This window comes from Staurois parvus, unplaced genomic scaffold (assembly GCF_062004578.1).
Source record: "Staurois parvus isolate SC_StPar_1 unplaced genomic scaffold, SC_StPar_1.0 ptg000636l, whole genome shotgun sequence".
Taxonomy (NCBI): Eukaryota; Metazoa; Chordata; class Amphibia; order Anura; family Ranidae; genus Staurois; species Staurois parvus.
This window is the reverse complement of record NW_028318432.1, coordinates 10,213,820-10,229,402: the sequence shown is the minus strand read 5'-3', so window position 1 is coordinate 10,229,402 and position 15,583 is coordinate 10,213,820. Positions and strand designations below refer to the sequence as shown.

At 43.5% G+C, this 15,583-nt stretch overlaps 1 protein-coding gene across 1 annotated transcript in view; it reads left to right on the top strand.

The window, feature by feature from the left end:
- The window catches only part of LOC149449147 (patched domain-containing protein 3-like), a 36,271-nt gene extending 20,710 nt beyond the window's left edge, over nt 1-15,561 (top strand). Inside the window, exon 4 of the mRNA XM_089693814.1 lies at nt 9,207-15,561. Within this exon, the coding sequence (XP_089549940.1) occupies nt 9,207-10,915 (1,709 nt within the window). The 3' untranslated portion in view covers nt 10,916-15,561. The remainder of the gene's footprint in view (nt 1-9,206) is intronic.
- Nucleotides 15,562-15,583: the final 22 nt, after the last annotated feature.

Genomic DNA, 15,583 nt, shown 5'->3' with positions numbered 1-15,583 from the left:
GCCAGGTCCACAGTGTCTCATGCCATGTGCCACTTTCAGGTCTCCTCACACTGCTGGTGTGTTGAATTTTTTGACATAGGGTGCTGGCAGATTATGGGCCTCCTATAGCTGCTGCCAGGCCCCTAATCTGCCATAGGCCCCTATATACCGCTTCCTCATGCTGCTGCCAGGTCCAGAGTCTCTCATGGGTCCCTGTACGGCCTCCCATTGCTGCTGTCTCCATCGCCACACTCTGCCATGTGCCACTTTCAGGTCTCCTCACACACTGCTGGTGTGTAGAATTTTTTGACATAGGGTGCTGGCAGATTATGGGCCTCCTATAGCTGCTGCCAGGCCCCTAATCTGCCATAGGCCCCTATATACCGCTTCCTCATGCTGCTGCCAGGTCCAAAGTCTCTCATGGGTCCCTGTACGGCCTCCCATTGCTGCTGTCTCCATCGCCACACTCTGCCATGTGCCACTTTCAGGTCTCCTCACACACTGCTGGTGTGTAGAATTTTTTGACATAGGGTGCTGGCAGATTATGGGCCTCCTATAGCTGCTGCCAGGCCCCTAATCTGCCATGGGCCCCTATATACCGCCTCCTCATGCTGCTGCCAGGTCCACAGTGTCTCATGCCATGTGCCACTTTCAGGTCTCCTCACACTGCTGGTGTGTTGAATTTTTTGACATAGGGTGCTGGCAGATTATGGGCCTCCCATAGCTGCTGCCAGGCCCCTAATCTGCCACAGGCCCCTATATACCGCCTCCTCATGCTGCTGCCAGGTCCAGAGTCTGTCATGGGTCCCTGTACGGCCTCCCATTGCTGCTGTCTCCATCGCCACACTCTGCCATGTGCCACTTTCAGGTCTCCTCACACTGCTGGTGTGTAGAATTTTTTGACATAGGGTGCTGGCAGATTACGGGCCTCCCATAGCTGCTGCCAGGCCCCTAATCTGCCATAGGCCCCTATATACCGCTTCCTCATGCTGCTGCCAGGTCCAGAGTCTCTCATGCCATGTGCCACTTTCAGGTCTCCTCACACTGCTGGTGTGTTGAATTTTTTGACATAGGGTGCTGGCAGATTATGGGCCTCCCATAGCTGCTGCCAGGCCCCTAATCTGCCATAGGCCCCTATATACCGCCTCCTCATGCTGCTGCCAGGTCCAGAGTCTGTCATGGGTCCCTGTACGGCCTCCCATTGCTGCTGTCTCCATCGCCACACTCTGCCATGTGCCACTTTCAGGTCTCCTCACACTGCTGGTGTGTAGAATTTTTTGACATAGGGTGCTGGCAGATTACGGGCCTCCCATTGCTGCTGCCAGGCCCCTAATCTGCCATGGGCCCCTATATACCGCCTCCTCATGCTGCTGCCAGGTCCAGAGTCTGTCATGGGTCCCTGTACGGCCTCCCATTGCTGCTGTCTCCATCGCCACACTCTGCCATGTGCCACTTTCAGGTCTCCTCACACTGCTGGTGTGTAGAATTTTTTGACATAGGGTGCTGGCAGATTACGGGCCTCCCATTGCTGCTGCCAGGCCCCTAATCTGCCATGGGCCCCTATATACCGCCTCCTCATGCTGCTGCCAGGTCCAGAGTCTGTCATGGGTCCCTGTACGGCCTCCCATTGCTGCTGTCTCCATCGCCACACTCTGCCATGTGCCACTTTCAGGTCTCCTCACACACTGCTGGTGTGTAGAATTTTTTGACATAGGGTGCTGGCAGATTACGGGCCTCCCATAGCTGCTGCCAGGCCCCTAATCTGCCATAGGCCCCTATATACCGCCTCCTCATGCTGCTGCCAGGTCCAGAGTCTCTCATGGGTCCCTGTACGGCCTCCCATTGCTGCTGTCTCCATCGCCACACTCTGCCATGTGCCACTTTCAGGTCTCCTCACACTGCTGGTGTGTAGAATTTTTTGACATAGGGTGCTGGCAGATTACGGGCCTCCCATAGCTGCTGCCAGGCCCCTAATCTGCCATGGGCCCCTGTTGTCGCTTGTTGGCATATTCCGCTCGTTCAGATGCTCCTTCTCCTGCTACTCCTCTTCACGGTTTCCGTCAGCAGTCTTTCTTGGAATCCGTTTCCAAGAGACAACAGTTTGCGAGCACGCACCAGACGGTGCAGAAACTGAACGTCCTCCTGTCCAAGTTGCTGCTGCCAGGCTCGTAATCTGTCATGCGCCCCTGTACCGCCTCCTCATGCTGCTGCCAGGTCCAGAGTGTGTCATGGGCCCCCCGTACCGACTCCAAATGCTGCTGCCAGGCCCGTAATCTGTCATGGGCCCCTGTACCGCCTCCCCATGCTGCTGCCACGTCCAGATTGTGTCATGGGTCCCTGTACGGCCTCCCATTGCTGCTGCCAGGCCTGTAATCTGCCATGGGCCCCCGTACCTACTCCTCATGCTGCTGCCAGGCCCGTAATCTGCCATGGGCCCCTGTACCGCCTCCTCATGCTGCTGCCAGGTCCAGAGTGTGTCATGGGTCCCTGTACGGCCTCCCATTGCTGCTGTCTCTATCGCCACACTCTGCCATGTGCCACTTTCAGGTCTCCTCACACTGCTGGTGGTTTCCATTTTTGTCATAGGGTGCTGTATGGCCTCCCATTGCTGCTGCCTCCACCGCCACACTGTGGCTCCACACTCTGGTTTTGGCCCCGTGACTGGCCAAATGAGTGAAGTGTGCGGTGATTCTAAGATCGACGGCACTCATCTGCATGTCATACTGCCTGACAGTATTATTTCTCTTCCCCAGCAGACTCCAAGGGCATTTAAATTAAAGGTACAGTGTTCAGCACTAATATTAAGTCTCTCTGAAGCCTAGAAACACCCTTTTTTAAGTTAAATTCACAGCGAATATATTCGACTCGAATCGAAATTTTTCTACGAATTCGCCGAATCAGTCGAATCGAATTTTTGAATACTTCGCTCATCTCTAATGATAATCTCATCATTAGTAAACAGCTTTCCACAGCCTATCATGACAATCCAAACGGGCAAGCACCCAATTTTTCTCGTACGGTAACAAAGAAAACTACTTTCATTTATTCGGTACAGTATTCGTCCAAAAAAAAAATCAGAAGACCAAGACCACACATTCTCAGAAAAAAAATAATACATTATAATACAATACATTACATAATTTCTGAAGTTGTATTCTATCGTACGAGAATTTTTGTAACTTTAGTAACCTCATCATTTTCGATATGAGATTAGCATGCTAAAGAAAAACGGACGACCATTCGTCCAATATTCTCATCTTGTGTATGGGGCAGAACCAGTGGAGGGTGCTACAGTGTTCTAAAAAAATAATAAAGGGTATGTTATTTTTTATAATATTTTTTTGTTTCTATACTTTTAAATACGTTCATTTCTAAAGTCTATCATAAAGTCTCAAGTGATCATTTCTAAGCTGCAATTCTCTTCAGCAAATTGTACGAAACGGTAAACATTTGATCAAAATCAGAAATAGAGAATACTGGCAGAAGAATGCACACATTCCCTAAGACTGCCCTGCCAGCAACACCCCATGTTACCTCTGCCAGCCAATTACGAGCAAGCTTTCTAATCATACACATTCCTTAGGGATACACAATGAGAGGGCAATTAAAAAACTTATATTAGAAAAAAAATAATGTGTTTATAAAGAACAGTCACCCTTGAAATACTTTAATCTATTTGCTATATGAACGTATTCACAGTATCTCAGTGCAGACATTTCTGTAGGCCATTCTGTAATAGTCATAAACAAGCCTATAAATGTCTTTTCTATTTTTGTAAAATATTGAAACATTTAAAAGTGAATAATTTAAAACCTAATTAAACTTTCATATTTAAATAAATGAGATCTAAATATAAATAATGAGATTTAAATAGATGAGATAAATGAGTCACAGGACACACTTTCATTTTATAGCATCAGAATTGTAATAGCAATGCAAACAAAAGTTTATTTTTTGACAATCCAACATAAACGTACTTCAGAAATCTCAAGTGCTGCCTGTCTGCTGGCCTTCTCTTTCTACAACTTCTTGGATTCCCTGCATGTTTTATAGCTTCTCCTCTGCTGTTTCCTTTCCATTTTAAAAGACTAAATATCCCATGGTACCTTGCTGCCCACAAGCAGTGATTCCTGTACTGACTCCGCCTCCTGAAACTCCTCCTCCCAGCGCCCTCTGTAGATCAGAAGGCAGGCTCTGTGAAAAGTGTGACACAGCAGTGCCTATACACAGAGCATAGTAAAAAAATAAATGTGTGGGGATCTTCACAAACTAAGTTTATAAACTTCAAGATGGTTCAGATTAACAATGTACTGCGGATGGGCACACAGCGTACTTGTACAGTACATCACTGCCTGTTTCAGGGTACAGGGCGCATACGCACGCCCTCTCGCCTAATCCCCTGTGATTTGATACAGAGGGAGTTTGTCAGCAGATCTTGGCCAATGATTCATGGCTGGGACCTGCTTATCGGCTGTGTTAAATCGCAGCCCAGAGCCCTGTGTTGACAAACAACACAGGGATCGATCGCTTTGTTTCTTTTCCTTGCAAAGCAGGGAAAAGAAACAAATCATTGTATAGTAAAAAGCAGCACATATTCCACACATTAGCACTAGTTAGGCACACAAATAATCCCTTGATTGCCCATAGATGTTAACCCCTTCCCAGCCAGGGTCATTAGTACAGTGACAGTGTATATAGTATTGTTAGCACTGATCACTGTATTAGCGTCACTGGAGATATCAGTGTCATTTAGTCAGTTTCCCACAAAGTGTCAGTTAATGTCAGATTGCCCGCCGCACTATCACAGTCCCACTATAAGTCGCTGATCGCCACCATTGCTAGTATAAAAAAATGCAGTATATATCCCATAGTTTTTTAAATGCTTTAACATTCAAGCAAACCAATTAGTATACACTTATTGGGATTTTTGTATGCGTATGTGTGTATATATATATATATATATATATATATATATATATATATATATATATGTGTATGTGTGTGTGTGTATATATATATATATAATTTTTTTTTTTACTCCACTTATTATTTATTTATTTAAATTTGGGACCTATTTTTGTTTATATAATAAAATATGAAAAAACCCAGTGGTGATCAAATACCACCAAAATAAAGCTCTATATGTGTGGAAAAAAATTATATATTAATTTCATTTGGGTACAGTGTTGCAAAACAGCTAAATTGCCAGTTAAAGTAGCACAGTACAGAATAGCAAAAAATGGCCTGGTCATGAAGGGGGTAAAATCTTCCAAAACTCAAGTGGTTAATAGCAAGAGGCTAGAATACAATCTGGAAATGAATGTGTGATTTTTAATATTGTCCATAGATACTCATTAAGCTCCCTGGCGGTATTCCCGAGTGTAGCTCGGGGTTAACTTTCAGTACCAGAAGCGGTAACCCCGAGCTATACTCGGGATTACCCTGCAGTGTTGTTCTGGGATCCCTCCAGCACTTACCTTGTCCTGCGGTCCCGCGATGTCCCCCCTGCAGCGTCCCCGGCCATCTCCTCCAGCTGATGCCGGCATCCGTCTTCTGGGTTCCGTTCCCTGCGAGTGTCGGGATGTACAGGACATACGGGGGGACGGAACTTCAAAAATGTAAATATGTGACATTCCCTCAATACACTAAAATCTGATCGTATTACATTACTGTATCAAACCATTTCACATACATTTTATCCCGAGTGCTTTGTCCTGTGCCCTTTTTACTGTTCTTTCTGCCTGGAAACTGAGAAACATCCCTGGGGTCCAAAAAGCATCTCTTTAGGTCAAAAGCGGTTTTAGATCAGCTAGAGAACAGCGATACTAAATTAGAACCACTTGCAGAATTGAGTGATAATGATTTGTGGGGAAATTCGTCATCAGACACTGAAAACGATTTTGCGACTTTGCTCAGTGATGTGTGAACTTGGCGCTATATTTCAAATTTCAGTGTTTTTGGCTTGATTACATTATTGAATTAAATTTATTATTATTATATTATTATTTTTTATGATTATTATATTATAATTAATGATTTCGTGTTTAAAATTTTATCATACCCGGGATGTTTACTAGACTCTTGTTTAGACAGATTTTAGTGAGTTCTTCCTAAGAATTACAGGCCTACAAAAAAAAACAACATATTTCCATGCAAAAAAATGTACCGCTTTGAGCACAGAAATAGTGACATAATCAGACCGCTAGGGAGGTTAAAGCAGACCTGTTGCAGACTCACACAGTGAAAAGTGAACTTACAGCTTCATTGTAAGCATTCTTCGGAGACACAAATTAATGTGCCTATCCGCCTCTCTGACATGCTCTCACTTTGTCCCACAAATGCAGTGCTTAGTACACTAGCAATCTATTATCAAGCCCTAGAAGTGGCATAAGGTTACAAGTCCATCCTGCACAAAACCCCCTAATGGTTGTCATAGGGTGGGTGCACAGCAGCAAAGACACCACAGATCCAGACAAAAAAAGGAGACACTAACACACAAACAGTCTTGAAGCAAAAGCCTTATTTAGGCCTGGTGCACACCTATGCAGTTTGCTTTTGATCTGTTTTTGCAATGCTTATGCATTTCGCTTTGCGTTTTTCCACGCGTGTTTTTGCCACGTTTTTTTCAACTTCGGTTCAGCAGCACAACTTGGTCCAGGACATACCCCAGACCTGATCACTGGTCAATGAAGGAGCAGCAGCACACTGGTGAGTTGTCTTTTGATGGCGCTGTGCACTTCAACTGACTCTTGTTGCTGGCTCTCTCTCTCACATATTGATTAATTCCCTGTAACGCTCGGTTCACATGCATGTTTGCTGGCCCACGTTTGCCCAGGCATGGCAGCCCATTCAGGTGCAGGGCTTTTTTTCAGTGGGAACGTGTGAGAACGCAGTTCCGGCACCTCCAGCACTGAATGTAATGGCAAGGTGTGCTGGAGGGTCCATTGATGCTGGCTCCTTGGGAATCTCTTGTCACTGGAGGGGATCTTTTGTTGAGGGAGGGGTCCATTGTATCTGGGGGGTCTATTGTATCTAGGGGGTCTATTGTATCTGGGAGCAGGGGTGGACTGACCATTTGGAAACTTGGGCACTGCCCGAGGGCCCGAGGTCAGTAGGGGGCCCCATGAGATGCCCCTGGTACCTTTTTCATAGTTTTTTTTGAGTTTGGGTAAGGACACAGGGGCCCTATAATCCCCTATTGCCCGGGGGCCCCATGAGTTGTTAGTCCGCCCCTGTCTGGGAGGGATCTACTGTTAAGGGAGGGGGCTCTTGTTTCTAGCTGCTGGAAGATCAAATAATGATGGCTACTATAAGATCTATTGTTACTGGTTGGGGTCTATTGTTCCTTGGGGTTGGTCTATTGTTGCTGGGGGGTGTTTTGTTGCAGGGTTCTGTTGTTGCTGGGGAAATCCAGTGTTGCTGGCGAGGGATTGATTGTTGCTGAGGAGATCTATTGTTGGTGAGGGGGGTATTAGTGCAGGTTGCAAGGGATCTATTTCACTGCTTTTCTTGTTATCATTAACAAATTCCATGCAAATTACTTAACAGCACAAAATTATACTTGGTTCTGTTTTCTATAAAAGGGGCAGTACTGGGAGGTGGATAGGGGGTGGAACGAGTGGACGGCGTTCAAAGGTGGGTAGGGGGCAGAGACAGCGGGTGACTTGGAAGGGCTGAGTACCTGCACCTATTCTCTGAGAAACAAAAGCCCTGGAAAGGTGCATGCACCTTTTTTCAAAACAGCCCTCATTTTAACCATGCAATTTCCTTGCGGTTCCAGCACCTGCAAACACACTGCGTTTTTACATGCGTGGTGGTGTCATTCATGCATGGGGGTGCATAGGTGTGAACCGAGCGTGAAGGGCATTACAGGAAGCTAATATAAAAGCATTATATACTTACATATGTTATAGTTTAAAGTGAACCCATACTTTGCCCATAATGGGAAAAATAATAGGTTCACTTTGTTGTAGGGAACCTTAAGATGGTCACTCTCTGTCCATATCGATTTCCCACCAAAGCCTACAGAATTAACAGGTACCTCTGGCTGTTGGGGAAAACATGACACTCCCCAATGCCTACCCACAATGTAGTAGTTGATGCCAGAGCAGCCGTTAGCAAGGAGCAGGGGGAAGATGAACAGGCTGTGTAAGACTCAACTTGACACACACACACACACACACACACATACACACACATACTGACATACACACACACACACACACACATACTCACATACACACACATACACACATACTCACATACACACACATACTCATATACACACATACACACACATACTCACATACACACACATACTCATATACACACATACACACATACACACACATACACACATACACATACACACACACACATACACACACACAAGGTACTTTGACGTCAGATGGGCAAAAAACTGGAGAGAGGTATTCATGTATTATTAAAATGCAAGCAGTGTAAAGGTGGGTACAGATGGGATGGCAAGAACCAGCCAAATTTTGATCTGTGTGTGGCCCTCTCTATTTGACAGAAGTTGATCTTTAGATCGGCTTCAGTAAAATGTCCACACTGGAAAACTTACATTCAATCAGCAGCTGCAGCCAATCAGCTGGATCCACCAATCACTGCATTCTGACAGCAAAGGAGTCCTGCTGTCAGCATACAATGGCACAGTGGGTAGTATTACTCCATTCACCTTGCTTGTGTGGATGGGGGAAGCCATTCTCTTTTTTCCTTCAGCAGGCCGGCAACATGAAAAAACTATCTGTGTATATGCAGTGTAAGTATTTGAATTTCATTTTTATTAACTTTTGCAGTCTCTTTACAGCAGATGTTAGACAGCGCGAGGGAGAAGTCATTCAAGGAGCCAATCCACTGCACTTTGCAATTAAGAAGCATGCTAACAGGAGGAGAGGGCAAAGTGGCAAAAAGATGAACTCATCAGTCCCCTGCTGGTCTTTTCAGTGTCCTGTTAGAGGGTGGGGGAGGGACAAGACCTGTAAATGTTCCCAATCTGCAGCAGAGAAAAATCAGGTCTTTTGCCCTGACAGATAGGGTTGTGCTGTGTAAATCTCAGGAAAACAAAGTAAAACTGCTCCCATATATGTATTTTATCTGTGTATTTAGCTGTTTTTCTGGAGCTTTAAGCATTCACTTAATTTTAAAAGAATTTTTAAAAAGTAATAGTATTTTATGATAAACATAACTTAATATTTTCTTTACAGGTGTTGGAGTGGATGACATGTTCATTATGGTCTCCAGCTGGCAGCAAACTAAAGTTAAGAGTCGAGTTGAAGAAAGAATGGGCAAGACATATGAAGAGGCTGCAGTTTCTATAACAATCACAACCCTCACAGATGTTCTAGCTTTCTATGTAGGGATAATGACTTCTTTTAGGTCGGTGCAGTCTTTCTGTATCTATGCAGGAACAGCCATATTGTTCTGCTTCCTGTATAACATCACGTGTTTTGGTGCATTTTTAGCTCTCAATGGTAGAAGAGAAGACAGTAACAGGCACTGGTTGGTTTGTAAAAAAGTGCCACAACAAGAAGATGACCATCGATCACATCCATATAACTTGTGCTGTGTTGGGGGAAAATATAGTGAAATCACAGATAAAGAATTTGACCATCCAATTACAGATTTTTTCAGTGAACAATACGGTCCATTTTTAACCAACATCTGGACTAAGATCATTGTGTTGGGTCTGTATGGTGGATTTTTGGCTGGTAGCATATATGGATGCTTTCAGGTGCAGGAAGGAATTGATCTACGGAACTTGGCTACTGACAGCTCCTATGTCCGTACTTTCTATGACAATGAAGATTTATATTTTAATCAGTATGGTCCCAGAGTTATGGTTGTGGTAACACAAGAAGTTTCATACTGGAATGTAGACATTCGGAATAAAATTGACAGGTGTATGGAGTTGTTTAAATTAACCTCCTATGTTAGTGAAGACCTCTCTGAGTCATGGTTGACAGCGTACGTAAGGTATGCTGAACTGGTTAAACTGAATGTAAATAATGAAAATAATTTTATAGGAAATTTATCAAGATTCTTTACATTATTTTCAGGTTTTAAGCAAGATGTGGACATTCAGATAGGTGCTATAAAAGCTTCCCGTTTCTTTATCCAGACCATGAATGTCACTTCTGCTGTTGATGAGAAAAACATGCTAACCCAGGTCCGGGACACAGCAAAGAGCTGTGAGGTCCCCATCCTTGTCTACCATCCAGCATTTATATACTTTGATCAATATGCTGTAATTATCCGAAACACAATTCAAAATGTTGCTGTAGCTGCTATTGTTATGTTTGTGATTTCATTACTGCTAATCCCAAACCCTCTGTGTTCGCTGTGGGTAACATTTACCATTGCGTCTATTATTGTAGGGGTCACTGGATTTATGGCTTTGTGGGATGTTAAGTTGGATTCCATATCCATGATCAACCTTGTTATTTGTATTGGTTTCTCAGTGGATTTCTCAGCCCACATCTCATATGCCTTTGTTTCGAACAAGAAATCTACGGCAAATGAGAGGGTGATTGAGGCATTACACTCTCTTGGCTATCCTATAGTACAGGGAGGTCTCTCCACCATCCTGGGCGTCATAGTACTCTCCACTTCAGAGAGCTACATCTTCAGAACATTTTTTAAGATTATATTTCTTGTTATTACTTTTGGAATGCTCCATGGACTTGTTTTTCTTCCAGTGTTTCTGACATTATTTGGAAATTGTGGTCAAAAAACTCACTCATGTGATGACAATAAAACAAAGGTGAAAGGAGCTATAGATGATAAAGACCTTGAGAGGAATACAAAAGATAATCTAAGTGAAAACTACCTTAGTAATCAAATTGTAAATATAACCTATCACTTAAATGAAGCATTTAGTCCAGATCCAGTAAATGACAAGCAGATAACCCCCTAATTAAAAGAACCCATCTTGATCGGGCTTAAGCGGGTATCTGCATATTTAGTCTTTTCTTTTTAATACTGTACAAGATTACCTAGAAGAGAGTTTTACTTCCCCTGTATCTAGTGTTACTTATATTCTCTGAGCCTGACACGTAATTGAAGTTTTAGTGCTGGTTCAAATATATGCGGATTGGATGCAGTTTGAACCTCATCCAATCCGCATGCAATGTGAAATAACATTGCTTCCTATGGTGCCTGTACACATATGTCCAGTGCACTGACAGTGCAGATTCAGTGCAGACTGAAAAAAAGAGTGCTGTCCGACTTCTGAGCAGTGCGGTCCGGTTCAGGTGCAGATTACAGGCTATTGAATTCTATGGGAACCGTTTCTAAACCGCATATGCCATCAGTTGTGAACAGGATAAAATCCTGACCTGAACCTGATGTAAACCTGAAATGAACCACTGAATAACTACTGTATCAATTAGCTGTGAAACCTAAGCTTCAATCTGCACCACACATGTGTGAATCAGCACTTAGGGGATCAGAGGTCACCTAAAGTCTGATAGCTGATGTCAACTGCCTCACCACACGCACTGCACACTCAGCTATGGGGGGAACAGTGTGTGTGTGGTCAGACAGTTTCCTGAGTTAAAGCAAATTCCATATATTTATCCTGACAAGTTGCTTTAAATTATTCCCTGAGAGCTCATGTACTAGTCAGTTTCTTTATTAAAAGACAGCAATACCAACCATTACTAAACAGGTTCTCAATACAGCAATATTGCATGAAGAATAAACATTTGGATGACTGACACTACGGCGCCCTACTAATAAGTTATGCCCTTCAAGACAGTACCTGTATCCCTGCAGAGCACTTATATTGCATATCTAAGCTTTATACTCCACATAAGCCATACCCTCTACTAGTATTCACTTCATTCAGCATGCCAGTGCCAGTGCCAAGTATTGGATATGAAGGCTCTGGCATTTGTCTATTAGATGGCAGGTCTTTCTACATGGAGGATTTGGAACTTAGGATCAGTTTGGATTTAAAGTGTATCCATAAGCAAAACCTTTTTTTAAGTCTTGGATAGAATGAAGAAGGGTTAGACCTTCTGACAATTTTTTTCTTGCCTGTGAGAGAGATTCAGCTCTCTGTTTGTACTGGTGACCACTGTTGTTGAGAAATAAACTGAGGGTACACTTGTTCGGGGGACAACAGTCTAAGAGGAGTGTTGAGTTACTTTATAATCCCCCAGTGGCTAAATCTGCCACAGACTTTGTTTCTCTTCTGCTGGGTCAACTCCCCCCCCACAAGCTCAGGATGATGAGAAGACACCAGACACATGTGTGTTGTTCCAACTCAATATCAAAAATGAATTTGGCGCATTAGATATTTCTATAAAGTGGACTTCAACAATAGTCAATTACAGTTTGTATCCATAGTGAGACCGAAGCTCGCTCTTAGTTCTTTGAGACTACGTATTTTCCAGTAAACCAAAACTCAACAGTTTTGTTACAGTTTAAAGAGATACTCTGACCAGAAACTACTGAAAATATGGAACTCATGTTTCCCTGCAAGGAGAATTCCCCTTGCTTTGAAAGATGGGAATGGAAGTGAACTGAAATTTCCCCAATGGTACACATACAGCAAGTAAACATGGCAGGAGTTTTAAACCTTCCTTACTCTATACAAAATGAAAAAAAGGCATTGTCAATATGTAGGAAGGGGTTCATATCTCTTCCCTTAGTTTGAGCTCCTCCTGGTACCTCCCCTAGGCAGTGAAGTTTCTATTCTGCCCTCTCTGACAGGATTTCATATAAGTAGTGTGTGGAACTCAGTAGGTTTTGCTTTGGTGTGTAGAGCAAGCAGCATCATGCAGTAGTAGGACTGCGGACTCCTTGGATTCCCCCTTGGGGTCTTCCCCTGGAAAAGTTTTGATGATGTACCCCTGACCATGGAACAAGAGACTTGAATCATGCCACTGAAGATGGGTAAAATCTGTAGCAATTGGTACTGTGTTTTTGCTTATTACAGATAATACTGTATAACTGAAGCTGTATCATGCATGTTCAGTAAAAGACAGATGACTGTCAGGCCACAGATGGCTAGATAGGTGCGACCCATAATTGGATGCACTGATGGGGTATACAGGATCCTGAAAACAAGCATAAACGTGGTTGAGCTGGGAGTTGGTGGTGGCTATAGCAAAGAGGTCCAACCTCCTGTTGGTGAGAGAAGACTCTTCTGCTCCTGCATTATGTTGGCCTGCCTCCACATCATCGGAGCCATAGACTGCAAACCACTGAACTAGTTTAACTCCCAACCAATAGAGGGGCTGGTGCTGCACTGGTCCAAGGTGAAGGTGTCCTAGGGATTCAGCTCATCATCTGTGCACTTGGGGTGCATAAAGGTGAATCTCTGTGGGGTCGGGAAAGTGCAGTGCTAAAAAGCAGCCCAGCACTGTACTTCTGCAGACCCCTTGACAGAGTAGTGATGATGTGTTACTGTGAGGGACATCTTACACACACACACTTTCAGTTGAGGCCCTGTTGAAGCTGGCCCTGGGCCAGCTTTTGATTAGTACTGCAGAAGGTCAGACTATGAGACAGTGAATGTTTTTTACAAAGAGTATCAATTCCACAAACATTTTCTCCCTAAAAATATTCATCCTAACTGGATTAATATTACAGTTTTGGATGTTGGAAGACTGATCCATCCTAGTAACATCTGATACAGTTGTGTCCAAAATTATTCAACCCCCACTGAAATTGAGTGTTTTGGCCAGTTTGACATTGCTTTTGATCATTCAGTCATCTTGCTTACATTTACATTAAAGAGGCACTTGTAGGTCAGACAAATATAACATAACAGTTATAATGAAATAACCACAAATGTCTTTTCTGTGCTCACAGCATTATCAGTTTTATTCAACCCCCAAGTGACATTCAATCTTAGTACTTAGTACAGCATCCTTTTACAGTTATAACAGCTTTTAAACGTGAAGCATAGCTTGACACAAGTGTCTTGCAGCGATCTACGGGTATCTTCGCCCATTCTTCATGGGCAAAGGCCTCCAGTTCAGTCACATTCTTAGGCTTGCGCACTGCAACTGCTTTCTTTAAGTCCCACCAGAGGTTCTCAATCGGATTTAAGTCTGGTGACTGCGATGGCCACTCCAAAATGTTCCAGCCTTTCCTCTGCAACCATGCTCTAGTGGACTTGGAGGTATGCTTGGGATCATTGTCCTGTTGAAAGGTCCAACGTCTCCCAAGCCTCAGGTGTGTGACGGACTGCATCACGTTTCCATCCAATATCTCCTGGTACTGAAGAGAATTCATGGTACCTTGCACACGCTGAAGCTTCCCTGTACCTGCAGAAGCAAAACAGCCCCAAAGCATGATTGACCCTCCACCATGCTTCACAGTAGGCAAGGTGTTCTTTTCATCATAGGCCTTGTTCTTCCTCCTCCAAACATAGCGTTGATCCATGGGCCCAAACAGTTCTAATTTTGTTTCATCAGTCCACAGAACACTATCCCACAACTTTTGTGGTTTGTCCACATGGCTTTTGGCATACTGCAGTCGACTCTTCTTATTCTTTGGAGACAGCAAGGGGGTACGCCTGGGAGTTCTGGCACGGAGGCCTTCATTACGCAGTGTGCGTCTTATTGTCTGGGCTGAAACTTCTGTACCCACATCTGACAAATCTTTTCTCAGTTCCTCAGCAGTCACACGGGGACTTCTCTCCACTCTACGCTTCAGGTAGCGCACAGCAGTCGAAGTCAGCATCTTCTTTCTGCCACGACCAGGTAGCGTTTCAACAGTGCCCTTTGCCTTGAATTTGCGAATGATGCTTCCTAAGGTGTCTCTTGGTATGTTTAACATCTTTGCAATCTTCTTATAGCCATTGCCCTTCCTGTGAAGAGAAATCACCTCTTCTCTTGTCTTCCTGGACCATTCTCTTGCCTTCACCATGTTTGTAACCACACCAGTAAATGTCTAGAAGGAGCTGAGTATCACAGTCATTTTAAAGCTGCCTAATTGGTGCTTATTATGCTTGATTGCTGCTCGGTGACATCCACAGGTGTTTTCAATACCTGATGGAAAGCACCTGTATGAACCTCTGTTCTTCAGAGTGGTAGTCTTTAAGGGGTTGAATAATTGTGGCAATGAAGAAACCACATAAGAACCATTTACTACTGTATTACATAAACAATTGATGTCATTTTAGTTGCATTTGGGTAGTTACAACGTCCTTGTAGGATTTGATTCTGAATACAATTCCAAATGTACACTATAGTCCCTAAACCCCTTTACAGCATTGGGGGTTGAATAATTTTGGACACAACTGTATCTTGCAGAGCCTCCAATAATAAGATCTCTAAACCTGAGTTCCCAGCTTTACCCAACTAATCTCGCCATTCCAATTACATCTTTGTCCTATTGTTGTATTTTTTTATTTTACAAATATGTTTTTTTACATGTCATGTACACTGTATGATAATAAAATTTGAGTATGATTAAAGCATCAAACGAAATAAAAGCCAGAATTTATATATGTATAAAATAGACATTTAATGAGATCCGTTCTTGAATAAATTAATTGCAATGGTTTTGTATTTTGTTTCAATAAAATCTTATTTAATGCTTAAATGGTACATATACCATGGTGGTC